This window comes from Eublepharis macularius, chromosome 4 (genome assembly GCF_028583425.1).
Source record: "Eublepharis macularius isolate TG4126 chromosome 4, MPM_Emac_v1.0, whole genome shotgun sequence".
Lineage (NCBI taxonomy): Eukaryota > Metazoa > Chordata > Lepidosauria > Squamata > Eublepharidae > Eublepharis > Eublepharis macularius.
This window is the reverse complement of record NC_072793.1, coordinates 176,278,828-176,296,102: the sequence shown is the minus strand read 5'-3', so window position 1 is coordinate 176,296,102 and position 17,275 is coordinate 176,278,828. Positions and strand designations below refer to the sequence as shown.

Below are 17,275 nucleotides of genomic sequence, written 5' to 3'. Positions count from 1 at the left end.
AGCACCAGGAATAGGGTTCTTGCTCATAACTATAACACCTGCTCAGTATCTAGAAAGGGTTTGATTCAGTGAAGCACTGTAATGTCTGGAGAGGAGGGAAAATCATACTGTACCTATGCTTTAAAAGCAGGGCATTTGTAAAGCAGGCTCAACCTCTGAAAGACACCAGCAACTTAGAGAGATGCCAAGTGTTTTGTGCCTCACACCAGTGAAGTTACTGTACATATGGTTTCTCCTCTGTGTGAACTCTTTGGTGGGAAGAAAGGTGGTGACCATGACTGAAGCTTTTTCCACACTCCAGGCATTTATACGGTTTCTCTCCTGAGTGAATTCGTTGATGGACAGTAAGACTTCCACGTTGAGTAAAGCTTTTACCACACTCCAGGCATTTATATGGTTTCTTCCCTGTGTGAATTCTTTGGTGGGTAGTAAGGCTGTCATTCCGACTGAAGCTTTTTCCACACTCCAGGCATGTATATGGTTTCTCCCCTGTGTGAATTCTTTGATGGACAGTAAGACTTCCACTCTCACTGAAGCCTTTTCCACACTCCAGGCATTTATATGGTTTCTCTCCTGAGTGAATTCTTCGATGGACAGTAAGACTTCCACTCTCAGTGAAGCCTTTTCCACACTCCAGGCATGTATATGGTTTCTCCCGTGTGAATTCTTCGATGGACGGTAAGACTTCCACTCTCACTGAAGCCTTTTCCACACTCCAGGCATTTATATGGTTTCTCCCCTGTGTGAATTCTTTGATGGAAACTAAGGCTGTCATTCCGACTGAAGCTTTTTCCACACTCCAGGCATTTATATGGTTTCTCCCCTGTGTGAATTCTTTGATGGGATGAAAGGTGGTGACTCTGACTGAAGCTTTTTCCACATTCCAGGCATTTATATGGTTTCTCCCCTGTGTGAATTCTTTGATGGACAGTAAGATTCCCACTGTCACTAAAGCCTTTTCCACACTCCAGGCATTTATATGGTTTCTCTCCTGAGTGAATTCTTCGATGGACAGTAAGACTTCCACTCTCACTGAAGCCTTTTCCACACTCCAGGCATTTATATGGTTTCTCTCCTGAGTGAATTCGTTGATGGATAGTAAGACTTTCACTTTGACTAAAGCTTTTACCACACTCCAGGCATTTATATGGTTTCTCTCCTGTGTGAATTATTTGATGGGATGAAACGTGGTCACTCTGATTGAAGCTTTTTCCACATTCCAGGCATTTATATGCTTTCTCCCCTGTGTTAATTCTTTGATGGACAATAAGACTTCCACTCTCACTGAAGCCTTTCCCACACTCCAAGTATTTATATTTTTCCTCCCTAGTTTCGTTTCTTTGATAGGAATTCATATTGATATACGAATTTTCAGGACATTTTTCTTCACATGCAGGGTCTTTATTCTGGTTGTCTCCTTTATATATTTCTGTAATTAATGTAGCTTCATGAGAGTCACCACCCATTAAATGACTGTAATTACTCCTCTCTTTCCACTCCTCATTCCTTAGGATATCGCAGTATGGAAGGTTCTCATTCACATTTGGATGAGTCTCCTCTTTGTCTATCGCTGGATGTTCTTTTGTTACATATGTAGGCTCTGACAGACTTCCTCCTGAATGAAAAAAGAAACCAGGCATTAATACAGGGTGGGGGTAGGGAGGGTTGAAGAGCTTGAATTTTAAGGAATTGACTAAATGAACTGCTGTTGGGAATGAAAGAAAAGAAAGGTTTGGCATGTGCACACAACTCAAAAAATGTTTAGTAATACACCCGTACTTCTCTACTTTCCCTTCCACAAAGATCTAGGGAGAATATCTCTGGACGGGTTCCGCCCAGCGCCTCTCATTGGAGAATAAAACTTGGTTCTCTAGCTGAAAGAAAGGGAGAATGGTGGGGGGAGGTATCAATTTTAGTTTAGACTGACAAGTTAAACCTTGTTGAGCTCCTGATTGTTTCTAGAAAAATCCCTGATGGCAGAGATGAACTGCCAACAAAACAATCAAAAGGACTGGTCTCAACCATCTGAAAATACAAGGGGACCACACTAACAATATAGAATTTTATTCTTCAAAGTGCGAGTACAAAGTGAATTTTTTTCCCAATAACTTGTAATCTACTCCATGCATAGGTATTCAGACCCAATGCTCAACAGTTCAATATAACAGTTCCAATTCCTAAATGATGACAGGCAACAAGAGTACTGAATTCATATGATGCAATGTCCAATATGAAATCTGTTGTTTCCTCTTCTGTAGGCAAAAGCCATCATTGGAGGATGACAAAGAAATCCCCACGGGAGACAGGATGGAATATCGGTCTCCTGGACAGTTGGCAACGGGAGTGCTAGCAGTTGTAACAGCCCGTTACACATTGTTGCGCTTTATCATGCTTGTAAGGAAGAGAATTGCCAATGTTGATGTCGTGAAGATACTTGTTGAAGAGGATGTGTCAAATGATGGGGACTAATGAGTATTGAGTCTGAATACCTATGCATGGAGTAGATTATAAATTATTGGGGAAAAAATTCACTTTGCACTAGCACTTTGAACAATAAAATTCTATATTGTTAGTGTGGTCTATGGGGACCTGTGGTCCCCTTGTCTTTTCAGAGATGAATTGCCACCAGCTCCAGTTCGACCCACAGCAGAAAGAGCAGCAGTTCTGAACCTTCTGTCCCCCTTAAAGGAAAAGGTCCTCCTGCCTCCCTTGCGGGCCAACTCCTCACCTGCATCTGTCAGGGCTCTTGGCCAACCTGGCGGCCGCTCCGACTTGCCCTTTAATTTTCTTTCCCCACATTCCTCTGCCAGAGGGTAAAATCATATTCCTTTTTTTTAATATAATTTTTTTAATTGGATTAGAAATCAATCATTTATCATTACAATCAATTCCTTCTTAAAATATGCCAATTCTAACCCCCTCCCTTTTCCCTCCCCCTTTGGTTGACTTCCAACAGTTTTCCAACCCCTTATCTATTTTTCCCTTTACTCATTTCAGACTTATTTTATTTATACATACATTTTCATTCTCTTCTAAGCTTATCAATTATAACACAGTGCTATTTCTATTCCCTTCCCCCCTTAGCTTATCACACTAAGTATTACATTGCTAGCAAATATTCTTTAATAGTATAACATTTTGTCTGATTTTCATTCTCCGTTCTCTAGCATAATCATTCTAAACTCATCAATATGGGACAATCAATTTGTCCCCTGTCAATCAATTTGACTTATGCTCTATATGTTACTATTTGCTTCTTTTCTTGTACTCATTCTATTTTAGTTATATAATGACCTATTATACAATTCTCTACCTGAAACATACTTAGTTAACTTATATCCTGTTAATTCTTAAAATAACACCTCTATTATTTAATACTGTATATGATAATCTAATAAAAACAATAGCTTAGAACTTCTTATTTAACCTCCCTCCCCCCGGTAAAGTCACTTCTCTCCTCTTCAGTTATATTTCAGTAATTTTCAAACTGCCACAGTTCTCCTCCCACCTCCCATTTTTTCACCAAATATTGCTTTGATTTCTCCCAGTCCCTATTAAACTGTCCTGGATCCAGATCTCTCAATTTCCTTGTCATTTTGTCCATTTCGGCCATGTACAGCAATTTATATATCCAGTCCTCCATAGTTGGCACTTCTTGTACTTTCCACTTTTGCGCATACAAAAGTCTAGCCGCTGCTGTCATGTAAAATAATAATGTCCTGTGTTGTGCTGGAATGTTCTCCATTCCCAAGTTCAGTAGCAGCAGTTCTGGGTTCTTATTAACTTGAAATTGTAAAATCTCACTTATTGCTTCTATTATTTGGTAAAATCATATTCCTCACTGCTCTCTGCTGGGGGTTTGAAAGACAAGAACTGTGTTCACATGAGTGTAGTCTGGAGTTGCTTTCAGTCATATCTCTTAATGCTTTGTTTCAGACTGTTGTAATCTGAGTCTGATTCCATTTTTTTGTAAATTATTTTTTATTCGTTTTTGTAATAGGAAAGGGGATTATAAAAACATTTCAGTAACAGATTCGTGTGCAAGACCTTCTGTAATGATTTCAAGAAATGGGGGCATGTGTCTTTAAATATTTGGTGAGATAGGTGAAGAGTGGGGGTGAAAGAGAGAGATGAGTGAGTGATATGATTGGTTGATGACAGAGAGTGGGTGGAGTGAATGCAGTTGGACACAGAGAGATGGATTTTGAGTATGCTGCCTGAATATGTTGAAGCGGTTATAAGAGAAATATAATCTCTGAATAAGAGTCAGAGAGGCTAGCTGTGTGCTTCCTGAGGAGTTTTCTGGGAGAGAAATATAGAGCCTAGAGAAAGAGGCTAACTGTGTGTGAAGCCTTACAAGAGATCTGTGTGAATGAGTTTAAATGAAGTAACTTGAAGAACTAAGAACTACTTTTATGAAACCAATACGCTTCTTGAAAAATAAAAGTTTATTTTGTTTTGTTATATCCCAGAGTAGCTGTCAGTGTTATATCCCATTCCTATCCTCAGGGCCACATAGATCCACGAAAGAGCCTGACGCTTAAACACGTTACCAAAGAGAAAACTTAAATAAAATATATTGGAATTTAATATTCCTGGTGGCAGCTAACTACCCAGAGTGTGTGAGGGGGGAAATTAAAAGAAATATATACCCCTCCCATAAAGTAAAGGTCATAACACCTTCATTGTGTAATCAATATTTCAAAAAAATTTCTATAGAACCATCAATCCATAAAAAAGCGATTGAGTAACCGAATATCGACATTTTTCTTTTCTTCCCCCCTTTATATCTTCAACTTTCCCTTTAGATCTCTCCAAGCACTATTTGATTTCCTTGCTCTTTTATCCACGTATTCCATTTCTTATCTCATTTCTTACCATTTTTTTGTGTATATTATGTATACATCCATTTAAGTCACATTTCCCATCCCTTAGGATTTCAAGCCGAGGGTGTTAATCCCTTAGTCATTCCAGGAACAGAACAGAGGAAAAGGACAGAGGAAAAGAGCAGAAAGATAAGTGACCATTGCTATACATCATTATAAAAAGACATTTTTGTACCAGTCTTCTCTCAATCTTTCATCTGTCTAATCCAAGCCATCTAAAATTATACACTTGCATTTTCATTGTAGTGAGGCTGGGAAAAGAAAATAAGCATATAAAGGGATTTGGTTTAGACTCTAGTTTATGCTCTAAAGATTAAGAAATGTGTAAAGCTCCCTCTATCTCTCTGGTGTTTCTCCTGTTTTACTCATAAGTTATCTCATCTTTTGCTTAAAGAGAAAACTGGAGATCTAAAACAGAAAGTAACTAAGAGAGAGGAATAATAGCAGAAGACTCCAAAGACCCAATTGGCACATTTTCTCTAGTCCTTTAACAGTAAATGTTTGGTGTCTAACATGTTATATAACATCTAAACTTGCATTAAGTCTGTGTTAAGCTTCATTAAGCATAGAGAGGCATAGAAGACCAGTGTTCTTTCGCTATTCTTTGACATTTTATATGTATGCAGTTTTAATCCTATTCAAAACCTAGAATTTTAAAAAGAAAAAAAAAGTTGACATATATGTATCTACCATCTTATTTCAATATGCCCCTGGATTGTAATTGGAGTTTCATTGTGTTTTCTTCTTCTTTCTCTCTCTCAAAAGATAATAATGAGTACAGAAGGCTCTAAAGACCCATCTATCACCCTCTCTCTAATCCCTCTAGAGCACATCAACAGTATAGCAAGTTAGAAAGAGAAAACAAACATAGGACATTGTATTAAGCCTATACTGTTGGATCGTAATCTGCGTTTCAGTTTTGTTTTTTCTTTTCTTCCTCTAAAGTGGTACAACAAGTCCTTCTTTCCAGTGCTCAACCAAAAATGACTTTTTCCCCTTCTAGCCATTTCTGCAAGGAACCGATAGATATGCTGTGGTGTCTCTGTTTGTCTTTCTTTTTTGAAATACGATGCATGCTTTCCCCTCTCTGTGGGGGGGGGGCAGGTCTTGGGGCCCAAATGCTCAGGTTCCAAGGAGTCAGGAAGATCACGGCACAGACCCCACAACTCAACTGCCATGCCTGCACCACTCCCTACCGGAAGTCAATTCCGTTTCTTATTCAATAGATCATACTATTCGCTGCAATAACTTACATCAAGTAAGATTGGAGATATTTCCCCAGCTAAGCAGACTCTCCCTTCTTCTCCTTTACACTCTGGGAGGCTCAAGACAAGGCAGACTTTTCATCAGCGCAGAGAATGTTAGAAATAGGAATATTTTTAGAGCAGACATAGGAAGAGCTCCATTGAATTTCGACTACAAAACAATCCTGTAAGTGTCAATGCATCCTTAATTTTTAGATCAAGGGCCAATGTATGGCGGCCTCTGCAAAGAATGACTCTCTCGAATGGCTGCTTCCGAAGGCCTTCCCGGTTGCCATTGGTAACATTCCAAAAGAATGACCCCCCCCACACACACTCTTTAAAGCCCATGTCTTCTTCCTGTTGCCTCTTTCCCGCTCTGCTGTATTTGGAGAAAGCAGGAACTAGGCAAAGATGCCTCCGCTGGCCTTCATGCCTCACCCCTTTATTAGCCTACGGATTACTTCATTTTTACCTCTCTGTCCCCTGGAATGGGAAAAGGGAGGGGGAGGAGCTCTCTTCCCTGCAGGCTCCTTGGATGGGCCCCTGAGCTGAACTCCTGAGCATCCGGAGTATAAAACCCAACAATCCCTGCACTGCCACGGAAGCTGGCTGGGTGACCTTGGGCCGGCCACACTCTCAGCCTAGCCTACCTCACAGGGTTGTTGTGAGGACAAAAGGGAGGAGGAGGAGGATCTAAGCTGCTTTGGGTCCCCTTTGGGGGGTGGAATGCAGGGTATAAAGAAAAAAATAAATAAATAAATAGTTAACATAATGTAGATTTGAGGAGGGGGAAAGAAATGGGGGGGAGTTGTTGATGTTGCCAAGAATATAGGAGCCCACAAGGTTGAGTGTGCATAAAAAGATCACAATGAAGTCTACTGAGTAGATCCACATCACCAAATCCGTTACTGCAAGGGTCCTCAGTGTGGTGCCTGAGGTTGCCATGGCGCCCACCAATAACTTTCCTGGTGTCTGCCAAGTGTTCTTGGAGAGCGGGATTTGGCACAGGCTTTTGCTTAGCAACTAAAGATCTGATTGGCTGTGCTGATTTTTTAAAAGTTGCTTTGGCAGCACAAAAATCTTCACTGCACGGTTGAAGGCAAGCTCTTGGGTGTGTTTGCTAATATTGTTCATTTTAAAAGACATTCTGTTAAGCAGAGGTTCTTTCTGAAATGTTGAAAACTTATGACTAGCCACACTCCCTGACACTTTGTGATTGTCCCCACCTCTTATGGCAGCCATTTTGTAGTTGGCCCCTCTTCCTATGGCAGCCATTTTGAAGTGGTGCCCACCACCCCGGGGCAGAATTCCAGAAGTGGAATTTCAGGCTCAAAAAGTTGGAGACTCCTGCACTGATGGATCTACTTGAATCTAGGATATTATGAGCACAGAGATTCCTCAAAAGGAAGAAATATCTTCAATGTTAGGCCATTAATTTCTGCTGTGTTTCTGCTAATTTTGGTACCCACTCCCCAATTGAGCATAAAAACGAGTCCTTATAAATGTATCACTCTAAGACAACAAGAATGAGCACCCTTTTTGCAGAAACATGACCTTGAACAAATACTTAGACTGACTCTGTCCTGAGTGACAATTAAAAAAGGCCCCCCTCCCTCCAGTTGAGCCATATATAAGCATTTCTGCATGTATAACAACATTGCAAATTCTCAGCAAAACTCATGACTATGATTGAACCTCCTCTTAAATTACATGATAAAAATATCAATATCTCAGCACATGTAACTATACATATATATAGCATATATATATAGCATATATATCTTTTGCTGATTTTTAGACCCACATTGTGGTGGAGAGTGCCCTCAAGTCACAGCTGACTTATGGCAACCCTGGTGGGGTTTTCATGGCAAGAGACTGACAGAGGTGGCTTGCCATTGCCTGCCTCTGCAACCCTGGTTTTCATTGGAGGCCTCCCATCCAGTTAATAACGAAGGCCGACCCTGCTTAGCTTTTGAGATATGACAAGATCAGGCTCACTTGGGCTATCCAGGTTAGGCCAAACCCACATAAAAGACCCTGAAATAACCTTAAAAATAAACTCCAAAAGTTGCTGTATGAAGATTCATAAAAGAGTACCCCATTTACTGGAGGTTTAGGGTTCCCAGGGGCTGCCAATTGCCGGTAAACTTCAGGAGATTTGCACCCTTGCCCACCGATCTGCCAACAATCAGCGATAGGTGGCAAGCCCCCCTGAGGTTGCCCAGCTTTGGCAGGCAGCAATCACAGCATCTGCGCTCCCAAGGGACAGGACAATGTAACTTCCGTACACTCTCATGGCTGGTGCAATGATGTCACTTCTGGAAGTGATGTCATAGCAGAGTTGCCAAAGAGTTGCTGCTGGCACGAGGTTAGTGCCAGGTCCCCTCTCCTGCCGGGAAGGTACCGGGACCTGGCAACCCTATGAAGAAAGCTTGATTTGGTTCTCCACCCACTTTGGATCTCTTGTGAGACAGGCAACCTGTCAGTGCCAATTCTTGGGAGAAAGATCATCCACAAAAATCACACCCAAGTATTGAATAAGAAAAAAAATTCCTAACTAAACAAATATACAAGACTGATGAAACGGATAAAACTAGCTTTTGGAAGTTCAACCAAAAAAGCATCTTCTTTGGAGGAGAAAAACCGATTTTGATTTACTTCTCTCTCCCTGACAAGGGGCAGCTGAATCCAGATTAGAGATCAGACAGATTTTAATCCGGTGGCCTTTCTGTGTCCAAAGGGAGAGCAGCCATCGTTTCTTGGTCCCACCAGGTCCTCGTACAACCCCAGATCATTTTCAATAGGTCTAAGCTCACCCCCAAAGCCCTTGGTAAAGAGCCTCCTTCAACCCCATGTTCAGACTGTCAAGTGCTGCAGACTGCGCTTCTGCCAGCCACCCTCGGAAGGACAACTAGATCCCCCCTCCCCCCACCTTGTGTTGTCCTTTTTACCATCCAGCCCATGAAACACTCAGAGCAATGCAATATCCCACTCTCCAGTAGGGTTGCCAATTCTGGCTGGGGAAATTCCTCGAGATTTGGGGGACAATCCCAGGGGATGGGGAGGGGGCTCACAGGGGATGGGATGCCTCGTGGTTCACCCTGGAGATCAGGTGTAATTCTGGGAAAACTCTGGGCTCCACCTGGAGGTTGGTAACCCTACTCTCCACAGGGTGATTCTCCAGCTGGTCCTAATCAAAGTATTGTTTGATCCGCCCTGCTTGGGCTTCCCTGCACAGGGGTGACCATTTTCCCACCTTCCTAGTGGGCAGCTTTGAGACCTCGCAGTGCCAGAGCGGTGGGCAAGGGGCCCGATCCCCTGAGCCTCGTGGCCGAGGAGGAAGCATCTCGGCCGGCCACTGCCCACCTCCCCACCTTACCTGAGCTGGATGCATGGGGACTCTTTTCCCCCTTGACCACCCAGAGGAGATGGCGGAGGAGGCACCGGGACCTTCCCGTTTGCTGTTGCCTGGGAGGGAGAGACAGAAAGAAAAATGCCGGGGAACCTTCTCAGCTGCAGGCAAATTTCTGTTTGCTTTTCCGTTAGAAATCCCCCTGCAACCCCCTCCCCCCCAAGTTCAGCTCCTTTTCTCCTTCCTTCCCGCCCTCTCCTTCTAAACGTGCCCCTGTGTGAACCTTGAAGCCGCTTGTTCCCCATCCAGCCTCCAAAGGTTCCCAATTCGGATCCTGCATTCAGCTGCCCTGCACAGAGCTTATTTGGCGCTGCAAAAAGTAGCCGAGAGGGTCTCTCTGGTAAGGGGAGGGGGAGATGCACAGGGTGGGAACTGAGAGGAAGAAGGTATGGAAAGTGAGCTGGGATTCATGGAAGCCCCTAAGTGCAACCTCCCCCCATGACCAGCTTCCCCCTTTTCTCTCTGCTTGGGTGTTGCAGCCCCCTCCCCCCAAAGCCTCCCTCCCAGCAGCCCAGGAGAGGCAGAAGCAGCCTCAGTAGGGGAGGTGGGGGGAGGCAGACAGGAAATGACCTTCCTTGGCCCCCTCTCCAACTGGCCTCTCTAGGACCGCCTATGTCCTTGCTTTAACCCTTCGGAAGCCTCACCGCCAGCCAAAAGATCTGGGGAGATGGAAAGCGAAGAGAGGCAACTTCTGATCCTGTTTGCTCTGAGGCAAGGTCATCCCTCTCGCCAAGGGTTACGTGGCTCTCCCTGATCCCTCAGAATTCCCTGATGGGAAATCAGCAGCATATAGAGAAAGGGCAGCCGGTGTCAGCCTGCTCCTCAGTTCTCCATGTCCTTTTCCATACCTAGGCCTGCCAACCTGGAGCCTGCATATCTCCCAGCATTACAACTCCTCTCCGGGCGACAGAGATGGGCTCTCTGGCATGACACCCAGCTGAGGTCCCTCCCCTTCCCACACCCTGCCTTCCTCGGGCTCCTGCGGTTGCCAACTCTGGGCTGGAACATTTCTGTGGATTTGGAGGGTGGATCCCGGGAAAGACCGGATTTGGGGAGGGGAGCGGCCTCATCCGGGTATAGTGCCATACAGCCCCCCCTCCAAAGGAGCCCTTTTCTCCAGGGAAACTGACCTTTGTTGACTGGGGTTAAGGTGGGATTCTGGGAGATCACCAGCCACCACCTGGAGGTTGAGAACCCAACTCCACCCTCAAATCTGCAGGCATTTCCCAGAATCGAGTTGGCAACCCTATCAACACATGAGTTGAGTTTGGGCACCTACAAAAACATATTCAGTGAGAAAACCTCTGTGGTACCCTACAGTAAAGGGCAGTATTTGGGGCATTCTGGTCCCACAGTGACCACATTGGAGATCCTTGGTCTACCTCATAAGTCTGTTGTGCTTATATTGGTGACATGCTTAGAGCACTGGAGGAGGGTTTGAGTCCCCCCTCTGCCATAAAGCTTGTTGAATGGCCTTGGGCCACTCACTCTCTCGACCTATCCTACCTCACATGGTTGTTGTGAGGAAATGAGGAAGGAGGGGAGAATGACATTCCTCAGGGGTGGGTTTGTTACCAGAGTTTGTTACCACAGCCCTGCAAACATGTGACCTTGCCTATTCAGACGGGCAGGGAAAGAGGGATCTCTGCCTGTTGAAGTGGCTTTGAGGGTGATTCAGCGGGGAAAGGACAACGGAAACAGACTTTAAAGGTTTAAAAAGGAACAGGCAGTTTATTGTAGGGGATGGGGGGATCGGGTACATTATTAGGAGAGGGAGGAAGGAAATTTTCCTGCGAGCAAATAATAAAACAAAGTACAAGCAATGAGCACATTTCCAGACAATACCAGAAAATATCAACCAAAACTATTCCAAGACCAACTTCAGCTTCAGTTACCTCTAAGTTTAAAGTGTAAATATGGGGGCAGAAACGGGGAGGGGCAGGACAGAAGAGAAGTGAGTGTCTAGTCTTTCTAATAAGTAGAGAGAAGCAGACTGCTCCCCCTCTCTGTGCTGTGCAGGGTGAACTGGAAAATCAGGGAGATAGATTAAAGATGGCGAGCCAAGATGTACCTTTCCTTGTCCGTGCAGCAATCAGGAGGAGAAGCCCGGATCCCGGGTGCTGGAAGTCTCTTGCAGTCCGTGGGAGGCCCAGAGGAGACGAAGTGATTCCAGCCAGGGTAACCCAGCTGTGGGGCTGGGATAGCAGGCAGGGCCCAGGAACCGGCTGCAAAAGTTTGGGGGTTGAGGGCTGGCTTTACTTCTCCTCTCTCTGCATGGAGAGGAAGGCAGCGTCTCTCCTGGGATGGGATTGGTTCCAAGCTAGAAACTTTGGATCTGATTGGGAGGTTTGAATTCTATGGGCGTGGCAGGCAGAGGGAATTCCATGTATGGACATGACTAGTTCACCTAGCAGATGACCAGCTCAAGCCTGTTTGCACACAGACCGGATTGGCTTTCTTGACTTACCAAAGGCCAGGAGATGGCTGGTGATCTTGTCTTAACCAGCGCATGGGGCTCTGAATTGCAAAGCAGTTTCCTTGACAGTTCTTGAAAATTATTTCCCAGCAAATGCTGATCTTTACACATGGCCAAAATTGTAATGATGACCTCGAGGAAGCCAAAGAATAGAACTGTTGTCAAGGGAGCATCCAGGCCCCCAGGGGACCCCCCTGGACCCCTTCCTGCCTGTGGGCCAGCTTTTCCATTCCTGCAGACTGATCTTAATGTCTGTTTGGAATGAAGAAAGCACTCTCTCTCCTGCAACCTGAGTCCACCTGAGAAGTCCTGGAAGTGACCAGAAAACTTCCAGGATTATAGCTGAGCACAGATACTCGTGTTGAGGGGAGAACATGTTGCATTCAGGTTCATTGGGATCTCTAAACTCCATGGCCTCTGAGAGTCGCAGGTAGCCAAAAGGACTAACTTCACTAGATACAATTTGGGATGACCCGTTTTGCAGGGCAAGAATCAAAGGGAAGGGGGGTGCTTCCTGGGGTGAGGGAGAGGCGGCCTTCACTTTTGTTAGGAACAGCATGTGTACAACTTGTTAGGATGTGTACAGCATGTTCTGAACAAGACCATGTGTACAACTAAAACTATGAAATGTACTGTTAAACTCTTATTAAACTTATCAAAGAATGATCACAATCAACCATAAATATACAAGTAATTCTGTTTTAAAAAACACACTAGAAAATCACGCAGAAAACCTCTTAGCTAGAATAGAAAGTCCTTTCAGAATGCCAGCGGTTAAGTGAAGGTATGAGGCTGAGTCATTCCCGGGGCCATCATTTTGGGAACAATGGAAGACTTGAACTGGGGGTCCCAAGCTGTCACAGAGCAGAGCACCCAGCTTCTATTAATGATCAGGGATTGCACACCATGTGTCAGACAATACAGGCTGAGATGCCTCTGTCTTCCAAACTGGTGGGGCTTGATTTCATTTGTCCTGCTTCCCAGTTTCTAATGCAAAAAGCCTTTTTTTTCAAAAGTAGATTCAGGCTGGGAGTGTGTGTATGTGTGTATGGAGATGGCTGGAAACAGGTTTTCTTTACAAAACACACACACACACACTTTGTAGAGAAGAGACCTTTGCACTCAACCATTCCTCCTCTGTAGGCAATGTTGTCGTTTTCCACTTTTGTGCATACAGTACTCTTCCTGCTGTAATAAAGTATAAAAACAGTGTTCTGAAACTTTTTCCAACTGGCTGTCCATTATTCTGAATAGAAAAGTCTCCAGTTTCAACCGAAGTTTAAGATTCAAAATCTTCTGAATCGATGATTGTATCTGCAACCAAAACCTCTTTGCTTTCTTACACATCCACCAAATATGAAAAAATGTCCCTTCTCATTTAGCGCATTTCCAACATACATTTGATGCCCCCTTATACATTCTAGTCAATTTTTCAGGAATCATATACCAACGATACATCATTTTGTAAGCATTTTCTTTAATACTGGAGCTTAATGTAAATTTCAGCCCCCTTGCCCACATATTTTCCCATTACTCCATTAATATATCATGTCCACAATTTTTCGCCCATTTAATCAGACATTCTGTTACTTGCTCTTCCTCCATCTCAAACCACAACAAAAGTTTATACATTTTAGAAATAACATGTTCATCATTTGTACAAAGGGCTATTTCAAATTCAGTTTTAATTTCTCAAAGTCATAATGACTCTTGTCTAGTTTGAATCTCTCCAAAATTTGCATATATGGAAACCACTGACAGGTGTGCCCTTCTGCTGCTAAGTCCTCTCTTGATTTAATTTTTATTGGTCCTGAGAGAATTCCAGTAAATCCTGATAAGTTAATCATTTAAGTGAACGAACCATTTCCCTTCTAAAATGAGCTTCTTGCGATGACAGCCAGAGAGGTATTTTCAAACAAAACCTAAATTTGCATTTATTCCATAGGATTACATAATGATTATTAAACTCTGCGTTGGCTTTAACTTTGTCATACCATAGATATCCATGCCACCCAAATTTTAGATCATGCCCTTCCAGGTCCAGTATTCTTCTATTTTTTAACAATATCCATTCCTTCATTCAAACCAAACAATTAGCTGCAAAATATAATATCAAATCTGGGAGGCCCAAACCTCCTCTTTCTTTTGTGTTCTATAGGACTTTAAATTTAACCCTTGGCTTTTTGCCCTGCCATATAAATCTCAATATATCCTTCTGCCATTGCTTAAATGGCGTCTCTGTCGTTAATACAGGAATTGTCTGAAATAGAAATAACCTTCTAGGTAAGACATTCATTTTAATTGTAGCTATTCTTCCCAACAGCGATAATTGAATTTTATCCCATTTTAGCAGATGGTATAAAATCTTTGTTTTTGACATGCCATTTGGGACAGAGGCATGAACTGAAAGGCAAGAGCCAATGGGACCTTGGCCTTCAGCTCATCATCTAGCCATCAGGGGCTCCTGGCAAGAGGGGAGAGACCCCCATCCCCTCCAACCAACAGCACAACCAGCCTGTGAAGGACCTCCTGGAGGAGCAACCTTGGTCAACCTTCAGACTTGGCTTAGGTGTACTTTAATCTGCATGGAGGAGGGCAGCTCCTTCCCTTGAACGTGCCTCTCTGTGGATCCATTCCACGTCAGTTAGACAACTAGAACATACTCTGCATATGTCTGCTCTTGAAGTTATAAATTCCTCCTAATACAGAATGCCTCAACCTTATTTATTTTCACATGGGTTTTTTTGTTGGCTCTGGCCACAAACATTTTCTTATTGGTATATTGTTATACCAGTAACTATGGATGCTCTGAATTCTTACCTCCAGGAATTCAGAGAACCCCCTGCAGCATAGTTACAAAGCCATGTTATAGAGATATGAAAGTGCAAAGATTTAAGAAATAATGCAAAAGTCCTGGTGGTCCAGGGGTGGGAGGCTGCAAGTTCCAATGCCAGAAGTAGTACTGAATTTTGAAAAGGAGATAGTTGCTGCTGCTCCAGGCTCTACATCCACAGAGGACAGTTTGTCGTACTGGAGCTGGCCTCTGCCTCATTCCAACTAAAGCTTTTTCCACACTCCAGGCATTTATACGGTTTCTCCCCTATGTGAATTCTTTGGTGGGAAGTAAGTTTGCTGCTCCAACTGAAGCTTTTTTCACACTCCAGGCATTTATACAGTTACTCCCCTGTGTGAATTCTTTGGTGGGAATTAAGACTTCCACGTTCACTGAAGATTTTTCCACACTTGAAGCAGTTATATTGTGTGAGGGATTCAGCTTCAAAAGTTGAGATTGCCAGACAGTAAGAGTATGATTGACATGTCAAGCTACATTATAGCAATATGAAAGCATGAAGATTTAAGAAATAATGCCAAAGCCCTGGTGGTCCAGGGGTGGGAGGCGGCCAGTTCCAGTGGCAGAAATAGTATTGAACTTTGAGAAGGATACAGTTGCTGCTGCTCCAGGCTCTACATCCACAGAGGACAGTTTGTCCTTCTGGGGCTAGCCTCTTCCCCCTCTCTTCTTGGCATTCTGGTTTGAAGCATGAGCGAGGGCACTTTGGAATGGGTGGTGAAACTGCTCCCCTTTTAAGTTTCCTTATCCAAAGGTGGCAATGTATTCTTTGAACTTAGACTGAAGCTTTCCACACAGTGGTGGAATTTATATGATTTTGCCTTGAACGAATTCTTTGATGGCAATGCAAATGTCCACTCAAGTGAAAGCTTTTTTCACAATCCAGGCATTTTTACATTTTTTTCTCCTGTATGAATTTCTTTATGGCAAGTAAGGTGCAAACTCTGCTTGAATCTTTGCCCACACTCTAGGCATTAGTATGGTGTCTCCTCTGTGTGATTTCTGTGATGGGAAGTAAGGTTCTCATTACAACTAAAGCTTTTTCCACACTTGAGGTATTTATATGGTGTGACAGATTCAGCATCAAAAGTTGACATTGCCAGACAGTAAGAGTATGATTGACATGCGCCCCCCCCATGTTGCAAAGCTGAAATGGCGGTTAGGGATGGAATGTTGATGGGCTGACAGTTGGAGCAGACGGACAAGTGAAAGGGAGTTGGAGTCTGGCTTTTGACCAGGGAGGGTCAGCCAGTAAATCCTCTATGTGAGGAAGTAATGTTTGTGAATCACTTTTAGTCCTTGGACTAAAGTGGGAAAAACCAGCACTAACTGTTGCTTAAACTCAAGACATCTTAGAATTACATTGGGCCAAGGAACTGGGTAGAAAGTAGTCTCCCCTTCAGCACCAGGAACAGGGTTATTGCTCATAACTATAACACCTGCTCAGTATCCAGAAAGGGTTTGATTCAGTGAAGCACTGTAATGTCTGGAGAGGAGGGAAAATCATACTGTACCTATGCTTTAAAAGTAGAGCATTTGTAAAGCAGGCTCAACCTCTGAAACTCACCAGCAACTTAAGAGAGATGCCAAGTGTTTTGTGCCTCACACCAGTGAAGTTACTGTACATATGGTTTCTCCCCTGTGTGAATTCTTTGGTGGGAAGAAAGGTGGTCACTCCGACTGAAGTTTTTTCCACACTCCAGGCACTTATATGGTTTCTCCCCTGTGTGAATTCGTTGATGGACAGTAAGTTTTCCCCGGTCAGTAAAGCTTTTTCCACACTCGAGGAATTTATATAGTTTCTTCTCTGTGTGAATTCTTTGGTGGGAAGTAAGTTAGGAACACCGACTGAAGCTTTTTTCACACTTCAGGCATTTATATGGTTTCTCCCCTGTGTGAATTCTTTGATGGGAAGAAAGGTGGTGATTCTAACTGAAGCTTTTTCCACAGTCCAGGCATTTATATAGTTTCTCCCCTGTGTGAATTCTTTGATGGACAGTAAGACTTCTACTCTTACTGAAGCCTTTCCCACACTCCAGGCATGTATATGGTTTCTCCCCTGTGTGAATCCTTCGATGGACAGTAAGACTTCCACTGTCATTGAAGCCTTTTCCACACTCCAGGTGTCAGGGCTTGCCACGGCTGCTGCTGGGCATGGCACTGGGCGGTCTGCTCCTGAAGTCACAGGGGGGCCAGGGATTCTGCAGGACCCTGCTCTGTGGAAGGAGGGGCGGTATACCTCACCCAGCCTCCCTCTCAGTCCACTCGCTGGCCTGCTCAACCTGGCCTGCTTACCCTCTGCGTACTCCTTCATCTCCTCCTTCCAGAACTCTCCTCCAAGCCTCCACCCTTGCATCCTACTGCTCTCACTCCACATCATCACTCACACCCACCACCTCAGAGCTC

The 17,275-nt window shown here is 43.9% G+C and overlaps 1 protein-coding gene across 1 annotated transcript; it reads right to left on the bottom strand.

Annotated features, from left to right (window-relative positions):
* Positions 1-214: 214 nt before the first annotated feature.
* LOC129327905 (zinc finger protein 85-like) lies at positions 215-1,277 on the bottom strand (the record flags this gene model as incomplete). The annotated part of the gene is given in 2 exon segments (XM_054976653.1): positions 215-659; positions 661-1,277. Coding segments are annotated over 2 exon segments (1,062 nt in total), but the record flags the coding sequence as incomplete, so codon positions are not given.
* Between the last annotated feature and the right edge of the window lie 15,998 nt (positions 1,278-17,275).